The sequence below is a fragment of the Equus przewalskii genome, chromosome 5 (genome assembly GCF_037783145.1).
Source record: "Equus przewalskii isolate Varuska chromosome 5, EquPr2, whole genome shotgun sequence".
NCBI classification, from domain to species: domain Eukaryota; kingdom Metazoa; phylum Chordata; class Mammalia; order Perissodactyla; family Equidae; genus Equus; species Equus przewalskii.
This window is the reverse complement of record NC_091835.1, coordinates 46579234-46599139: the sequence shown is the minus strand read 5'-3', so window position 1 is coordinate 46599139 and position 19906 is coordinate 46579234. Positions and strand designations below refer to the sequence as shown.

At 36.2% G+C, this 19906-nt stretch overlaps 1 protein-coding gene across 26 annotated transcripts in view; it reads right to left on the bottom strand.

Annotated features, from left to right (window-relative positions):
* The window catches only part of PIK3C2G (phosphatidylinositol-4-phosphate 3-kinase catalytic subunit type 2 gamma), a 510504-nt gene that overhangs the window by 68903 nt on the left and 421695 nt on the right, over positions 1 to 19906 (bottom strand). For all 26 annotated transcript variants that reach the window (XR_011540000.1, XM_070619245.1, XM_070619233.1 and 23 more), the window contains one exon: positions 13222 to 13331. Coding sequence is in view for 25 of the 26 variants with exons in the window: in XM_070619245.1 (XP_070475346.1) it covers positions 13222 to 13331 (110 nt within the window). In the remaining variant the exon portion in view is untranslated. The remainder of the gene's footprint in view (positions 1 to 13221; positions 13332 to 19906) is intronic.

The window sequence follows — 19906 nt, the reverse complement described above, 5'->3', positions numbered from 1 at the left end:
TTTCATACTTTCTGAGATATGCCTCTTTTGCTTCTCCTGTCACCCCCAAATTTTTCTGGACTTTGGTTTACCTTTGCTCCTATGATCTTTCTCCTCTCAGTTTGGATTATACTTCCAGTAGTTTCTTTTCAGTGTAGGACTTTTTCCTGGAAGGGAGCCCCAGTTGTCTCTGAGAGTTCATAGACTTCTCCAACCTTTTCAGATTTGCGATAGAACCCTTGCCGTTCCCGGTGATTGGAGTGTGTAAAAACCCTTTCCAGTTTCAGCTGCTGTTATCAAATTGGCCTGCTCATCTTCCCAGTGAGTACCTGTGGGCTCTCCAAAGTCCTGTGCTCAGGTCAATCACATGATCTGTTGCTTCCTTAGCTTCTTCCCATAAGATGCAGATACACAGGTCTTATAACCTAAGGTTTGCCCCTACCTGCTTGTATTTCAGGCTTCTTGGGAATACCTTGTTACCTAGTTTTGTTGTAGATGTTGTCCATTGTTTTTGGGTTTTGCTACCCTATTTGATTTGTCTGTTTTATGGAAGAGATTCAGGGATATTAAAAAACTTGACTTTTTATAATATATAATTCAAGCAACACAGTAAAATGTGGAAGGTTCCCTTCATCCTTTGTCTGTTACTACTCTCCTCCCTAGAAATAACCACTACAACAGTTTGGTATCATTTTTTGAGCTTTGTCTATACAGTTGGCTCCCTATCTGTAGGTTCTGCATCCATGGGTTCAACCAACCATGGATCAATAGGCTTATGATGGTTGTGTCTGTAGTGAATATGTAGACTTTTTTCTTGTCATTATGTCCTAAACAATACAGTATAACAACTATTTACACAGCATTTACACTGAGTTAGGTATTATAAGTAATCTAGAGATGATTTAAAGTATATGGGAGGATGTGCATAGGTTAGACGCAAAGACTATGTCATTTCTTATAAGGGATGAGCATCTGTGAATTTTGGTATTCACAAGGGGTCCTGGAACCAATCCCTCATAGATACCAATGGACCACTGTACATTTGTGCAAACAGACACACAAACACACAGACATACACACATTTACTCCCACTATATGCTAGGTTATATTCCAGTGTTGAGATATAGCAATGAACAAAACAGAAATTTCTCCCCTCACAGAGTTTATATAATGTGAAATTCAGACAATAATGAAATAAACATGTAAAAATACAGGATTTGAGAAAGTAATATGTACTATAAAGGAAACTAAAATAGAAACTGCCAAGAGGAAATATGGGGTAGGTAGCAGTGTTGCCATTTTAAATAGGATGATCAGGGATAATCTCACTGAAAAGATGAGCTGAATGATTTGACAAAGACCTTAATCTGCCAAGAGCGTAGGTCATGGAAATTTCTAATGGAGGTCATTCTAGCAGAAACAACGGCTGGTCCAGAAGCTCAGAGGTAGATGAATGACTGGTGTTTAACAAACAGCAAAGAACATCAGTTTGGCTGACACGGAGGGAGGAGAAGAAGGGACTCACACAGATAAAGGGAGCACCATTTTGTAAAAATTGTCATGTTCTGTGAGATCAAAGTAAAATAGATAGGAGTCAAAAATCACAATTATCTGCAATGCTGTAATTCTGCTTTTTTAACTTAGTAATATATTTTGGAAGAAAAAGTTTATAGTAACTAGTGCATACTAAGTGGCTCCAAAATATTTTTTGAATGAACAAACTTTCTAATTCAGGACACAGAGTTAAATCTATTTTTCAAAATGACCACATAGTATCTGAAAGCATAGATGTACAATGCTTAATTTAACCAATTTGTTTTTTATTGCAAAGAACATTCTTTCCCTACTGATTCAACTTAGTCCAATACCAACGGTCTATATATGTATAGGTCTGCTTCTGGCCTCTTCATTCTGTTGCACTTGTCAATTTGTCTGTCTCTGGGTAAACACTACACTTCCTTAAATAGCTAGAACTTATAATAAGCCTTGAAATCTGCAAGTTATTTTACCCTGTTCTTCTTCAGGTATTTTTTCACTATTGTAGGCCCTTTGACCTCCCAAATATATTTTAGAATCAGCTTATCAAGTTTACCCATACAAAAATAAATGTGTAAGGATTTAAGTGGTATTGCATTGAAAATATAAATCAATTTAGAGAGAATTAATATCTCTACAGTATTGAGATACACAACCAATGAACATGGTGTATTTCTCCATCTAGTTAGGTCTTATTTTATATCTCTCTGCATGATTTTAGAATTTTTTTCTGTGGAAATTTTGCATATCTTTTGTTGGATTTATTACTCACTTGAACATATTTTTGTATGGCAAATTGTAAATGCTATCTTTTCCTAAATTTTATTTTAATTAATATTTTATAATATACAAGTAGATTTTTAACTCATTAATTCTAACAATATATCTAGATATTCTTTTGAAATACATATGGACATAGTTATGTAATCTGCAAACAACGACGGAGTTTTTTGTCATCCTTTCCACTGCTAAGACTTCTAGTTCAATGTTCAATGGAAGTGACAGCAAGCATTTTTGGTTTTGTTCCTTATTACAAAGGAAAAGCTTTCAATGTTTTACCACTAAGAATAATGCTTTTTGTAGGTTTGTAGGTGTAGGTTAAAGACATTTCTTTTTATTTCTAGAGTTTTTAAAAAATGAGTGATTCTAAATTTTATTAACTGTATTTTCTGGATCTGTTGAGGCAATCATATAATGTTTCCCCTTTAATTTTTTCACTACTGAGTCTTGAATGCTTATCTTGTAACCACTTTACTTTATTGAATTCTTGTGATTCTAAATATTTTTTAATTCTCTGAGATTTTTTATTTGTTGTTTTACTTAAGAGGAAAATAACAATATAATAAAGTTTAAATATAGAGTTTTACTATCAAAATAGAGGTATTATAATCTTTTTCCTGATATTAATGGGAATGCTTGTAATTTTTCACTTCTAAAAATACAATATTTATCTAAGTTTCCTTTTACTCTGAGCTTACTAAAATTTTCTAAGAGGAATAGATGTTGAATGTAATCAAACACTACTTTTCTGAGTTGGCATCTATCAAAGTTATCATGCAATGCCTTCTTTACAACTAATCTGCCATGTTCTCAATGTTAATAACATAGTTCCATAATGTTTAATAATTTTCCCCTCAATTTTATAAAACTTGAAGTCCATTTATCTTGTTCTGGTATTAGATTTTTTTTTAAATAAATTCCAAATTTTTCCATTATTAGACATCAATCTATGCAAAACTTTGCTGAGAAAGTGAAAATATGACTGATCATTATTCATTTCCACAGTGTTCACTTTTTCGAAAGATGTTCTTTGACTTTATGAATTTATGGGTATATAGTGCAGTATAAAACATTTATTTCTTCCCTCATCAATAGTTTAGAGACATGAAGATAATAATAATAGTAGGAATATAATACTAATCATGATGTAAGGAGATCCTACCATCATTCATTCATTCAACAAATATTTACTGAAGATATTTTTTGTCTTTGGGTGGAAAGCTCTAGGGTGCCAGCACATAGTGTCTTCTCATGAAGATAGCCTTATGAACCATAAATCTTAAGTTCTAATGTACCTGCCCTCACAAAATTCCAGCTATGTCCATGCCTTATTCTTACATTGCCCAACAGTTAAAATGTAAGAAGACTGGAGATGAAGGACGAACTTTTATGATAAGCCTATAGTTTTAGGACAGACTCTTGCTTAAATCCATCTCTTATCTCTCAGGTGGCTGACTTAACAGGTCAGATAAAACAGTGCTGTTAAATATGACCCGACTTGGGACTGGGGACCTGAGAGCCGTAGGTTTCAGGGCTCTGTGGGGATCTGACTTAGCTGGGTGGCAGCTCTCTGATTTATTTTGTTTAATGGCAGCATCAGCAAGATCATGCTTTGGAGTATTATATTACAGGTCCAAAGCAGTAGCTGGAAGGATCCAGTTCTTAAGTTTTCTAGGGGAAACCTCCAGGCAGTCTTGAAAAGCACTTCTAACTCCCTGCTAGGCACTGTTCCATGTGCTGGAACATAGTGGTGAAGAAGAGAAATCAGATTTCTGCCCTCAGGGAGTATATATCTTTTGGCAGACCCTGTACTAAATGCCTTATGTTAATCTTTTCATCCTTAGAGGAAAGCAGTAAAATTATTTTAGCAATAGATAAGCAAAAGACTGAGAGGTTAAATGCAAACCAAAGGTGACATCATCTATAACCGGAAACTCTAATTCATATTTATGTGATTCCAAAGTCTTTGCTCTCATTGTGGATTATTTATAATGAACAGTCTTTCAACTTTGTCTTTAAGAGAGAAATAAGCCAAGAGATTTAGCATGAAATTCCCACATAGAACAAGGGCACTAAAACAATAATCCTTTACTTTTTCCAAAGAAATAACCCTTAGGTAGAAAAAAATTTAACAGTAGTCCTTGTAGCCAGGGAACACAGTCCAAAGGGGCATACATAAGCATACAATTTCTTAAGCTTTAGATCCAATCTTAAAAATGTGTACAAATTCTATTCTACCTCATAACATATGTACTTTTTTATATAATATAAATATTTTAAATTGTTCATCATCAGAAACAATTGCTAACACGTTTCCTAGCTATACGTGGGTGAATGGGCACTCGAGTTCATCAGTCTTAGAAAATTAGGTTGAATCCAGGAGGTCTGATCTCCCTTGTTGGGTTCGGCATATAGGCCGATATTTTTTTCTCAGATTAAACATGATAATATTTTTTAAATTCACATTCATGTTAATACGTAACTACAAATGGCAAAAGTTTTTCAGTGCTTCATGAGCCACATCAGAATAACCACAGAGGAGATATGCCTATAACGCGGTGGAGTGGCGGTTGAATGACGGTTCTCAGGCAACACTTGATAGAACTTACAGCGAAAACATATTTCTATTGCTGAAGTTGTTTATATCATTTTGTGGTTTGATAGAACACCTGTTCTATTGCTGAAGTTGTTTATATCATTTTGTGGTTTGATAGAACACCTGTTTTACTGGTCAGTCTCTTTAAGAGTCTCAGGGAAATATTTCTCTCTGCATGATTTTAGAAGGAATTTGCAGGAGAGCGTTCTTATTTTACCATTGATACTATAATTTTATCATATACAAATAGAAAAAGAGTTTCAAGTGACTTACACTTCCCATGAACAAATGTCTTCATCTAACTCTCAAAGAGCATTTTCACTGCAGTGATTTCACACATGTGTACTAAACATACTACTTTTTTCTCTTTTTGTATTGGAGTTACTGAATGTCCAGCTCTGTGAGTCATTCTTGACCATTCAGAGGGAACAATGAAGTAATACAACTTTATCACAATTTCTTTTATTTCATGAAGAAAACTAATAGATTGACATTGAACTTTCAATCTCTGAAAAATCTGATCAGCACTTTCTCATCCTTAAGCCTATAAAATACGCTGTTGTGGGGGATCATAATTTGCTAGCCCAAAATGTGTCTTTTTGGCTTGATTATTTTTTAGAACAAAAGACTCAAAAAGAAACCTTGACATGACTCCTAATTGCCTAAAAGAATTTAAGATAGAAGGCCTGCCCCAGGAAGGAGCTATCACAGATAACTTTAGGTGTAGTGGACTGAGAGGAATGTTGCTGGTCTATTTTTATCAAAGAGCTCTCTCAAGTCACATTGTCCATAGATGGCCCAGCAAACATTTATTTACCAAATATTTGCTTTTCTATCTTTGTGTGAATTGCCTTCTTCCCCTCTGAAGTCTCAAACCACTACCCACAACATCCTCCTTTATCTTTAACTAAAGAAGGTATTTAAGGTGGTAGTTTCAGTCATTTTAGTGAGTTTACTCAGTTTTCCTTGGTTTCTCCCATGTATACATGTTATTAAACTTTGTTTGATTTTCCGCTCTTATTCTGCCTCATGTCAATTTAATTCTTAGACCAGCCAGAAGAACCCAGAGGGGAGAGGAATAGTTCTTCCTCCTGTACACTACCAAGCTAATTCCCATTTTGTTATAACTTTATACTGGGCCAATAAATATTTAACCCATATATTTTAACCAAAAAAATTACCATTCTGAAATTAATTCAACAAGTAATCATTGCTGATGCTTTCTTGGTACACAATACAAAAAAGTTCCTCTCTATGCACTTTTATTTTTTAAAAATTCAAGGCTGCCTCACATGAAAAAGAGAGCACTTGATGATTTTGGCTGCACATTTATGTAATGTGAATCCACACGTATGAACAAAAAAATTTAAGCTTCATAGTCTATCCTTTTAAATATGATAGATACTAAAAAGGATATCTCATATTAATCCTTGTGGCTTTGATGGCATGGTACCCTAATTTGAAAAACATCGTTATAAGCATTTAGATATTTTCTTACCATGTTCTTTCAACTAATCTGAAAACAACTAAAGTTAAAGAACATCTATATTTATCTGAGATTATCAAAGCATTAGGAGTTTCATCTGTAGGATTTTTTTTTCCACATGATTTTGCTTAGGGTCCTGGGAAGAGCACCCATTACACAAGAAATCAATTTTGTTCTATTCTGAACTCACTTAGTTCTGCGTGTGATCTCAAGAAATCCAATTAACTTTCAGGAGGCTCAAAAGTTTTATCTATAAAACATAGTTCATGACTAAACCATGCCATCCCTCAGGATTATTGATGTGATCAAATGAGTAGGAAATGAGTGACATAAAAAGTCCCTGGAAATGGAACAATATTATGCAAATATTATTTCAGAAAGCTTACTACCAAATAAGTAAAGAAATGAATATACAGGAGCCCAAAAGGTAGCAAACTACAGTCAGAGGGATACAAAAAACCCAAATGTACACATTTATGGTTCTATGGAAAGTGACATGGTAAACTCTCTTGAAATCCTACAAAAGAGATATTAAATAGGGATTAGAACAAGGGGCAGCTTTAGAGCTTCTTATCTTTCTTTTCTTTTCTTACTTTTTTTTCCTTTTCTCCTGCTTCATAGTATAGAACCTGGCTTAACAAAAAAAAACCAAACTATGCTGTTTTCCAAGTTGAAGTTTCAGGTCTTCAGAATTCATCTACAAGGTCAGCAAGTCTTATGCAAATGTCACCACAGGCACCTGACGGGCATACAAACAAGAATTCCACGCTCCATGGCCTTGACTATGAATAAGTAATTCTTACACCTTCTTATGGAGGCTCCTTACAAAAATTAGCCAAATCAGAGCAAATGGGATAAAGGAACTAGGCAAAGGTTGATGGGCTGGTCTTATGTATAAGGACTATGCCAGTGAAATGATATTCCAGGTTTTTATGCCCTCAACCAAAGCCAACTTATTTTATTGATTGAAATCTTATGCAAAGCAAGATAACAAACCTTAACATGCAATAATAAAAAAAAAATCAAGTGATAAACAGTAGTATAATTAAAGTGGTAAAAATCTTAAAATACATTTAAAAATAGTAAATTATTTTAGTCTTGTTGCTTGTTAAATCCCTGGAAGGTACCAACTGTATGCAATGCACAGGGTCAGGAATACCAGCGAGGACTGACTGATGCACGTAGCTGTTGAGGAGGTAACAGCTGTTGTGAAACAGCGCGTTCTGGACTATTCATCTTTTTTAACTGATGACTTCTGGTACTCTTGGTGAGAACGTTAAACTTTCCAAATGCTCTTAAGCTTTACACTGATAGTCTCCTGAAGAATTAAAATATCTTTTTTTAAAGCCAACAGCTAAGGTGTATCTAGGGGGCTCAGGGACTCTGGCTCCTGTGTCTGTGATGTGGAGTCCAGGAGCACTCTCTCTGGATGTCATCAACATTTCTAGCAGCTTCACAGTACTTATTGGGACAGTCATTGTGTCTACTCTGCCCAATGACCCCTCGTAACTAAGATTGTTGTCTCTAAAGCTCAAAGTTCAGAGAAGAAGTTTTAGGCTGTTCTTTGTGAAGCCCTGGCCCATGATAGGAGTAAGGATAGGCAACAGAATCCATGATGGCTTTGCATGAATGATCCTGTCCAATATGGACAAAAGCAACTAGTTAATTAAGCTGTCTTTCTCTGGAATTTATACTGGAGAATACTGGCCAATGGGCAAAGGGAAGCAGATTAGGATAGGCAGGGATAAGCAGGGTAGAAGGTCTTGTTTCCATTAGAAACTAGCCAGGCCCTATTGGTTTCTGGGGTTTGTTAGGTTACAGTTTGAGGCCATGTATACCTTTTCCCAAGGATACCAGATAGAATCTCTGGTTCTTGCTACCAAAATACCTCACTCATGCAAACAATTTGTTTTTTTGAAGCATGCAGCTTTGTTTTGTTCCAAGCTGCCTTCAGTTTTAGTTGAAGAGCAGGAGATCTTATACTTACTAAACCAAAGAATCTGTGTGACAGGCCAAATGGAATATTTGGGAATACATGGAAAATTTCCTCTCACATTTTTGGAGGAGGAAATGGATGAAGTGAAAGCCATGATCAGTAAGTGGGAGGGGATGTAGGCAGGGAAGTTTACGCTTAATGATCCCAGTCTGGTCTGTGAAATAGGTTATCTGTTTCTAAGGACAGCTAACCCGAGCTTTGAGAGTGATTGAAAATTCTAAAATAACCCATTTGGAGGGCATTTTAATGGATGGTTGCTTTTGTTGCCCAGCAATGGGCTTGGCAGAGATATTACATGAGAGTATCAATTTGCAGCGACTGAGTCATGATACTTTCTTGATTCTATTCAACAGCACTCAGCTGTAAGGGTAGTAGACAAAATTAAGGGAAGCAGAGAGAGAAGTTGGCAATGATGTGGAAAACCTTTGTGGCCAGCAAACCAATTTTATTCTTATTTTTCTCTAAATGCCATTAATTGTAGTACAGTTTTTAATGCCATGCAGAGTATAGCACCCTCTGAAACTCTTATAATCAGCACTTAACCCAGAATGTGATTACCTAGGAGTGAGGTAGGATCCTGTATTCTTCATAAATAGAGTACTCCCTTGGAGAGAAAGGAAAGGCCATTTCTTTCTTTCAAGCCTCAAATAGGGTCAAGAGGGACAGCCTCTTGATGCTAATACTGTAGTCAGGACTAGGGAACTTAAGGTAGCCACATGTGCTGTGTCTCAGATGGCTTAGTCCTCATTCATGACCTAGATCTGTGAGTTTGGTGGTGATGAGGGGGGAGGTGGATTTTCTTGTCTTATTTTTATCTGGATCTTAGTAGTGACATCAGAATAAACAGTGGCATAAAACTGTTAGCCTGCCAGAACAAAGAGAACAAGGAGTTTAAGTATACAGGGGCTCTCATAAGTATACTAGAGTTAATGACACTCACTGAAGCACCAAGACCAAAGCTGGAGTCATCACAGAACTCAGCCTGTCAGAACAAAGAGAACAAGCAGTTTAAAGGTCCATGGGCTCTCATGAGTATATTAGAGTTAATGACTCTCATTGAAGGGCAAAGACTAATGCTGGATCCATCATAGAACTTGGCTTCTTTTTTTGGTAAATTATGTGCACTGACATCTACACTTCAAGTTTCTCAAGTTTTGAAATCCTTGTGATTTCAGAGAACACAGCTTAAGATAAAAATACTATATACACAGAAAAGTAAACAAGTGCACGTAATTTTTAACATTTATTTGAATCAGGTGGATGACATCATTTAAGACTCCATTATTGTTTTTATTAAGCAAGCTACTTTTATAAATTCACTCTATAAGTTAAGTATTAACAAAAGAAGTATAACTTTTTTAAAAGTTTAAAATATCTAAATAATAGAGAGATCTTAAGTAACTTTTTTAAATGGTAAAGAATGATAGTCAGAATCAATTGGGATTTCTCAAACCCTGATAATGAGTCCTTCACAGTCCTGGATGGAATTTGTGATAGAAAAGATCTTTGACACTTGATATACATATGCTGACCAAGGAACTTAGAGAAGAGTTGAAGAGACAAGCTCAAAACACATTAAATCATATATCAAAATAAAGGTATGTAATTGAGACTTTAGAATAAAATATACTACTGAGACAAGCTCTTGGAACTAAGAGGAAGAGTGAGTCTCACGGGAGATTTGTCTGAGGAGAAAAGGAGAGAAAAATATAGAGAGGTTCAAGGCATGTGGTAATGGGCCAAAACAGAAAAAGAAAGGAAGGTGACTGTCTTGGAGTCAGTAGTCAAATTATCCCATGTGGGTCTCCCAGGGCAGCAATTATAGCAGATCCCAAACCAAACACCCAGGGGACACCTGGTAGTGGCACAGAGATAATAGTTCTGGGAAGGAACTTCTGTCCTCCAACAAGGCTTGGGATATGACATACCATAGTTTAGACGACTAGATGCCTTTTAGGTCTGCAATGGAGAACAAGTTCTTTACCATAAAGTTGTAGAAGCTTAATTAACAGAACCTACTATATAACATATGAAAGCAAGAAAATTAGCCTAGCAGAGATAGGCAGGCAGGATAACAAGGTCTAGCTCGCTGCCAGGAGGTTACTGGCTTCAGATCAACTTCCCATATCAGTTCACACCCTCTTGAATGGGAAAGGTGGATGATTCAACCTAGGCCAGCTCACCCATATCTAAGATTCTGCTCTTTACAGATCTGGGTGTGTCAGAGGAAGTCAGGGGAGGTGGAGGGATGGGACTTTGATGGAAAAATAAAGCCTACAGTAGTCCCCTCTTATCTGTGGTTTCACTTTCCACAGTTTCAGTTACCATTGTCATCCACGGTCTGACAATATTAAATGGAAAATTCCAGAAATAAACAATTCATAAGTTTTAAATTGTGAGCTGTTCTGAGTAGTGTGATGAAATCTCATGTCATCCTGCTCAGTACTGCCCAGATGTGAATCATCCCTTTGTCCAGCAGATACACGCTATATACGACACCCACTTGTTAGTCACTTAGTAGCCTTCCAGGTTACCAGATCATCTGGTGTGGTATCACAGTGTTTGTGTTCAAGTAACCCTTATTTTACTTAACGATGGCCACAAAGCCAACTTTATTCTTAGTTATTGTTGTTAACCTCTTACTGTGCCTAATTTGTAAATTAAACTTTATCATAGGTACATATGTATTGGATAAAACATAGTATATATAGGGTTCGGTAGTATCTGAGGTTTCAGGCATCCATTGGGGTCTAAGAACATATTCCCTGTGGATAATGGAGTACTACTGTATTTACATTTTTCCTGTGGCCAGGGCCTGACGAAGCTTTTTTCATCTGGTATAGTTTTTTCCCTTTGTTTTAAATGGTAGGAGGGACTATTTGTAAACTGTAGCACTATAATTGCTCTGTCTCAGCAACGACACGTGAAACAGGCTATAGCCCAATCGTGTGTTTCCAATCTCCAACTTTTCTGGCCCTCTCCCTGCTCCTCCCTTGTCTCCTCACCCAGTCTCATTGACACTTCAATCACTATGCCTACTATGCTGCAGCCCACTTTAAAGAAAGGCATTCCACTCAGATCCTGATGGAATAGCCAGAGGGGGCTATTTTTGGTAACATGTGAACCCCCCCACCTTGGATGGAGTTAACTGGACCAGGATGGGCAGCTAGAGTGAAAGGCTCATTCCTGTTGATGAGATCCCCAGAGCTGTCATGAACTCCAAAGGACCTTCCAGCCTTTGTGACAGATGTTCTTCTGCTCTTCCCGAGGCAGGCTGATAGCCTTTCCCTGGGATTTCTCATACATGTCCCCCATCTCCATTAGTTGAGGCAACTTGAGAGTCCCTCATCCTTGAAACCAAGGATCTGAAACACCTATGCAAGTCTTCAAGCTAGTGGTTTTGGCCACAGACAGTTGTCCACTAATATTTGTAGTTTCTAAGTGGATATAAACAAATGATTCTTTTACAAATAGTAAAGAGTTACCTTTACTATTAAAGGGCATTTTTCAAGACTCAAGAAACCTACAAGACTCTCCTAAAGAATCTCTAATCGTAGAATTTCAGAAACAAACTACATAGCAGGAAAGTATATCTTTCTTAAAGGCTCTGCCCACTGTTCCTTAATCACATTGTATGATTTCCAATACTGAATGTCGAAAAACCCCTAGACCAGAGGATCAAAGCCCTAGCTCTGAGTCCTGGTCCTAGCTCTGCTTCTGACTACTACTTCTTTTAATCATGGGCAAGACCCTTAATTCTTTGGATCTGTTTCCCTATTTGCTTATCTATTGTCAGAATAAATAAACTTAAGTGCTCTTCCAGCTCTAATACTCTGTGATTCTGTCATGTTGCTTCTCCTCAACCATTAGAGCACCCTATCCATTAAAGTTCAGGAAACAGAGATCCTTTGCAAACGTGAAATTCCCCAAGTGTTCAGGACGTCCCTGTGAACTCTCACTATTCCCTTGGAATGGAGAGAGATTCTGCACTATACACTCTGGAAGGGGGAAAGGAAAAGTAATACCTGCGTGGGAGAGGTTTTATTATAAGTAGTGTTTTCTTCAAAAGGACAAAGCATACATCCATTAAAAAGAGCATAATCTGTGTTTACAAATTTCCAGTTGAAAATCTTAGAACAATATAAAATTAGACTCAAATAAGACTCAATATTAAAAAGTTACAGAAAACAGCACTGCATTTCTCTACTTAAATTGTTTACTAGGACAATAATTACGGCCAATATTTATTTAGCATCTAAAATTTGCTAGCAATTATGCTATCTGTTTAAAAACTGACATCCAAAAGAATCTTATATGATAAAATGCACCACCCTTTTGACAATGATTTTGAGTCTGATATCCGCTGTATTCTGCCCATACTCTTACCCTAATGTATACTGTTTTCCCAGACTTGCTTAACAAAAAATAGATTAAAAATAGAAGATAGTCACCACATATTCCAAAATTTGTACCGTCTTAGAGATGTAAGTAGTGAGGCCATATCTCATCATAAATCTCTTTTGCCAAATTGTTTTTCTGGACATAGTTCAAGTAGAACAACCAATTTATTTATGTCAGCCCTTGCTCTTTTCAATGACCTCTTATTGAGCAATGTGTTAGAAGAAGAGCCTGGTTAGCAAACAATAGCATGCTACAGAAACACTGACTAAGGCCTTCTGCTGGACATTCACATTGCTCCCTTTCTACCCCTCGGGAAAGAGGACACAAGCTGGTTTTACAAACAATAGCTTTATACCAATGACTGTTTCCCTGACGCCCTCTCAAATGTGAAGCATGTGTTTATACACATGCATATACGCACACTCATACATTCACAGCTAATCTTACTTGGTGAAATGACTTGTTGCTTCCAGGTCTGTGTCTTGTGGACGAAGATTATTATACACATATCTAAGGTCTTGGATTCCACTGAGCTCAGGCAATCCCGCATGCAGCATCTTAGCAAAACAAACAAACAAAACAAAAACAAAAAACCTCAGAATAAATCTAAAGCAAATCTTACTTGGTTGAATTTGGTTAAGCTTTCTTGGTTAATTTCAGAAATACATATAAACTTAAATTTACATAGCAATGCCTTTCAGTTTGTAAACATGAATGAATTTAAGTTCATGTTTTTTAACCTTCCATATTTGGCAGCAGAAGCAACAATAATAAGAAACAATAAAATTGTCAGAGTACTTGCAGATTAATAATTTAACTTTATCTACATCATAAACCGCTGAATATGCATGACAGTATCATTATTTCCATCTTGCTTTCCTGTAGAAGAGGCATATTTAGCACAGGACAAAAACAATAATAAGAGTTCTAGTGTCAGATTTTCTGGACCCACCATTTACAATCTGAATGATCCTGAAAAGTCTCTTAACCTCTTTGAATCTCCATTTTCTCATTTTTAAAGTAGATATAAAAATACCCAACATGTTTCGGGAGAATCAAATGGCTAATGAGTAAGAAAGAGCTTTATATATTATGAATTATTATACAAAAATTATATCACAATACCTATTTTAAAGAAGAAAAAGTTAATCCCCCAAAACTGTAAGTGAAGTGTCCAGATCAAAAGGCATGTAAGTAGAGAGTTAAAGCTCATCCTTTTGGTTCTTAATCTTATGTTCTTTCATAAGTCTATGACTCATACTATAAGAACACAACTTTCCCTAGTTAAGTAGTGATTGCATTCATTAAAGATTATTAAAGCAACAAAATAATTAAACATAAAATTGTACAAAGGATCAAGTATTTTTCTGCCAACCTCTAGAAAAATACTTTGTTTATATTATAGTGTAGACTGAGAGATAATATTCTTTTTAGTTATAGGCAAAAATATTTGAGAAAAAATAGATCTTTCTGAAACAAATTTGAACTTTGCAAAAAGAAAAAAAAGAATGTTATCAGTTCCTCTATGACTCAGGTGATAAATTACTTCCTGCTCTGTAATAAAGACACTCAGAGTAGTGAGAGGATAAGAACAATGCTGTTAATCCTAAAAATAAAGAATAAACTGAGAATACAGTTATGGAGTATGGGTAAAGTTGTAAATGACTTGATGAAGTTCAAGGGAGGAAAAAATATATGTGAAACTATTCTCCTTTCCCACTGTCCTCCCACAGGCTGAGGGAACAGCATATATACATAGATGTACAGAGGAGAGCAGGATATTTTTCATTTGTCCACAGAAAGAAATCCAGATGGCTTGCTGGAACATAGGGTATCCTGTGGGTGAGCGACAAGAGATGGGGCTGAAAAGGCAAGTAGGGTAGGATGTTTAGCAATATTAAGATTTTGTACTTCATCCTAAAGGCAAGAGAAAGCTCTTTTAGTCTTTTAACATAGGCATTAAAAGAACTGAATTGTGTCTTAGAAAGATCATTGTGGTTATGCATAGAAAGTGGATTAAAGTGGGGCCGAATAAGAGGCTGGATGAGGAGACTGTTTGGGTATGGAGATAAGCTATTGGATTTTAAATATAGGCAAGAAATAGAACTAAGAAAACTGATTGATTGGATATATTTGGAGGGCTGGGTGAGGTCTAAAGCACGTAGCTGTAAATGTAGATTCAGGAGTCATTAGCATACAGCTAGTAATTGAAATCACGGAAAAGGATCAGGCAGTGCTGCAAGGTTGTCAACTGCCTCTTCTATTCAAATTCATGATACCTAAATTTGAGTAAATTCTCTTCTCTTACAAACTCTTCCTCCTTTTTCCTGTTTCACATCTTCATTTATACTGCCACTATTGTCCAACTAACAAGAAATTCGTATCTTTTTTGATTCCTTCTTCTTCCTGATTCCCAACGTCAATCACTTAATTTTATAAAAACCACCTCGGCAGTCGCTTGTATTCAGTCTCCTTTGCATTGCAATTATTATCCTAGTTCAGCTCCTCATCTTCATTTGCTTAGATATCTTGAGTTGTCTTTATCTAGTTCTCCAATCCCTGTCTCTCTAATCACATCACTTCTGAGGGATCTGTCTAAAATCCAAGTGAGATGATGGTACTCCCTTCATCAAAAACAAAGAAACTTCTAGGTTCTCAGGGTCTGTATATTAAAGTTCAAAAATCCACATTCTGGTCATAAATGGCTTTCATAGTCTAACTGTGATCTGTCACTTCAACTTTATCATTTACATGGATCTCCCTTTGTACCACAGACTGGGTGCACGTGACTACCTCCATTTCCAACACATGTCATGCCCACGCTCTTTAAGCCTCCACCCACACTTATATTCTCCTCTCAGTCAGCATTCCTATCCTCTCCCTCCTCGTCTAGTGAAATTCTTTTCGAAAGCTCAGCTCAGATGTTTCTTCCTCCTTGAAGTACCACTGACCCTCTTGATAAGATTTAATTACTACTTTCTTTGCACAGCAATCATATCTTGGACCCACCTCTTTCACAGTACTTAGTGCTGCCTAGCTTTTACTGTGTTTTGTTTGTGCATATGTTTGTCATGTTAGATTTTTAAGTTCTTTGAGAATAGAGACAGTTTTTATTCAATGTTGAATTGTCTCTACTGCCTAGAATGATACTTTGTATATAGTTTGAACTTAACGAATGTCTGTGAAATAATGAACACATGAATGAATGAAAAAATATCTGTCCCTGTTAGGCTTTGGAAACTGATAAGTAGCAAGTTCAACCCTGATCACTAAACTTAAAATCAACCATAAGGAGATACGTTCCCAACAGCAACTACAGTCTAGATTAGACTTTATCTTATCAGTTCTGTATTTATAGTTCTAGAGACATCTGTGTACTTATTGAGGCAGTTTTCCCCTTTATCACACTATGATTGTCTATTTGCTAAGAACAGGCTTCTCCCCTGGATCTGAATTGCTTTCCAGTTTCTCCGGATATCCCTAATTCATCTGCTTGCTTAGGACTCTGTCAAACATTTCCTTAGGAAGTAGACCCTATACTTACTCCTGCCAACTCACACACACACACACACACACATACACACACTACACACCAGCTGCTAAATGCAGATGGCTTCAAATCAGATGAACCCCAGGTCTCTTCTTGTCATGTGGCTGATTAAAGGTAACAAGTGCTAACTTTGCTCATGTTGATGTGTTTCATTCGTTAGAGAGGAGGCTTTGGGTGTTGTGACTCTACATGTCCCAGTAAAGATGACCTCATACCTGAGTCCACTTAGCCATGTCTGTTCTCTGACCCACAGATATGTAGTGGTTCAAGTGTTTCCTAGCCTAGATTACATGGGCAATAACTTTAATTGGGTCAATAGGAAAGGGAAAGGGTGGCTAGCACAGGTAACGAACAGGTACAGGTAATGAACAGATACAGGTAATAAACAGATAAGATTCTTTTTAAAGGACAGGAACATTTAAAAATTTTCTACTTCTGTTCTCCTCCTACTAAGCCCAAATCTATTTTGATAGTTATGCTTAGGGAAGCAGACACTCTTCGCCACCGCATAGGAAAGTTAGAAAGATTTCTGCGGGGAAATATCTCATATAATAATAGGTGTGATAAACATTTTAAACTGCGTAAATGGTCCCTGTGTTCTTTGGGAGCCTTCCATAATAGCTGATATTGATTTTTTAATGAGAGAAAAGCTGATGAAATACAGGCTTTCATGTTAGTGAATTCAGCCAACAACACTCTTGGGTCTCCTACAGATGTTTTGCTTTTAAGCAAGATGGGAATTTCATGGATTATTTTTTCCCCAATTTTCCCAGGAGTAAATAAAAAGGACTGTGGATATCTGGAAACACACTGCTCTCTACCAAGGACGAATCATTAACTCCACAGTAGACTCACCAAATGCTTGTGGCTCATAATCTTGGGTACTGACCATTCACAGAAGATAGAATTTATGACCCATATCGAGTATTTCTTAAGTTGTAATTGGGTTATGGTGTAGTAGATTGAGTCTTTTTTAAAGAAGTTAGCAAGAGTCAGTTTGAGAAAAAACTGAGGAAAATATAGATTACCCACATAGGTAGAAAATAAACTTTTACAAATTTAAATTTGTTTTTTATTTTATAAGAAGCTATACCAGAGAAAATGTGGTCCTGAAAACTTTACCGATGCTTTGATTATCACAGAATCCCATAAGAAAGAAACTTAAAAAGAAGGGAATCAAGAGGTAAATGACCAGAAACAGAGGTCATAAGTCACTGCTGTTTTACATATATTTATTCATTGATCAAATTGGTACACATTGCTTCTGATCTCTGTCTCAATTTCTATGAGAGTCTAAATCTAAGATTATATGCTTAATCTGAATTAGTGCCCTTCACTGCCAAATTTCCTCCTTTGCCTGAAAGTCAAGATTTGAATATTTAAAACATAGGGAGATATTTTGAAAATATTATATACCAGAAACCTTCAACGTCTGATTTTAGTATTATGAGAAATCATTTCAATACTTGATTAAAACACCATATATCTATCTCTACTAAATGAAATAACATCACATAAACTCTTTAATGATTATTTACTATATTAGGACTTATATGCTAAAAGTTTTCTTTTTAGGTAGATAGAAAAGTTTATTAAACAAGATAAAAAACTGCACCAATAGCTTTCTTAATCTATTTTTTCAAAAAGCTGTGCTTTCACATTGTTTTAACATGCTTATTTGTTATTCAGCGTAACTTTTGATGTCATCTGAAAAGCAGCATAAACTACATTTGTGCTTTCCTGCTTTGGGTTTATTTTTGAGAGGTCTGTGACTGGCTAAAGTAGTTGTTACAATATGGTATGTACTCCTCGTATGCAGTTATTGCAGCACTAGAGACATTTAAAAATGCTGGGTATCTCATTTACTTGTGTACATGAATTTTATCTTCCTTATTAAACTGAAAATTTTAAGACTGATTGGGTCTCATATGTTACTTTATCAATCAACCACAGTTTATGCCATATGGTAAGTACTCAAGAGCTCAAGGATTCATGAGCTAGAGCCTGCTAGAGCCCAAGAGGATACTGGAGTTGATAGTACCTAAATATCTGTTAAGTAAATGGAGTCAAAATCACAGACACAGTCCTTGTCGAGTTTCCTTTGTGGTATGAACACAGATTGTGCATCATAAGCCATCTCATAATTGCAGTATGGTCTAATAGAATTGGGAGGTAGAATGCAAATCTACCAATATGGATCATTGGCTATTACAGGAAAGCAAACTTGAAAATTCTGGAGCTGGGCAGACCTCGTATACCCAATTTACACTTGAAGAAATCTAAGTCTTTGTATATGAAGGACTACATGTTTCAAATATTTTTAGAAATCCTTATTTTTCAAGACAGAGGGAAGAGAAGTAAGGTGCATATGTTTTTTAAAAATTAAAACAAGGGTATAAATACAATTTTCATTGCAACAAGGTCAACATTTATTTAGTACTTTTCAATAGAACTTTTCTGCAGTGATGGAAATGTTTTATATCTATGCTGTGTAATATGGTACCACTAGCCACATGTGGCTATTAAGCACTTGAAATGTGGCTAGTGAGACTAAGGAGCTACATTTTAAACTTTATTCAATATTAATTATTTAAATTTAAATAACTACATGTGACTAGGAGATACTGCATTGGACAGTGCTCTTACAGACTAACAAGGATCTAGTATAATAAATTAATTCAACCCGACTACATGACAGATACTGTGCTAAGTGCTATGTTAATTATCTAATAGGGTTATTATGAAATGTAAATCAATTAATGCCCATAAAGGACTTAGCATAGTGCTCATGTGAAGAACTCAGTATTAGGTCACCTATTCATCAGTCCAACAAGGTAGATGCTATTATCTTCATTTACTAGATTAGCAAACAGAGCCTTATTGGAGTTAAGCAATATACCCTGAGAAATGTAGTCAGTAAAATTCCAAGCTAGGATCAAACCCAGGAAGGCCTGGCTATCAAATCTGTGCCATTAACAACATCTAATAGAATTATTGTCATCTGAAGGCTCTAAACTAGTTATTTTTGATGATTGTATTGACCCCAAACACCATACTGATTTACCAAAGCTGTGTTTCTCTCCTACAGTTCACTGCAATTACTAGTGTGTAAGTATGTGCCCAGAGGAATCACCACATTCTTCTCCCAGAAGATATTCTATCACATTTCTCTCCTCTCACCCTGCATATCTGGTTTCCATCCCTTTGTATCAAATGATGCAGTGAAACATTAAATTTTCCCCTGCTAGTCAACAGAGAGCATATAAGACCATGAGTCAGGCGACCCAATGCATACTACTAAATGTACTATTGTCTCGTTGAGTTGCTAGCAAGCCGTCTTACATTTTTGGCCCTCAGTTTCTTAATCTGGAAAATAGGCAAGTGATCAAAGGCAGAAATTGGGAGGGGAGCCAGGAAAAATCCTTGCCTGGTCCACATCATTGGGTTGGCACAATGTGTAAATGAGATAGTATTTTTAAAGCACTTTTGAAAAATCCTAAAGCACAATACAACTGATACAATATTTAAATCACTGTCCTTGATCTTTAATCAAAATATACTGAGACAACCCCTGAATACACC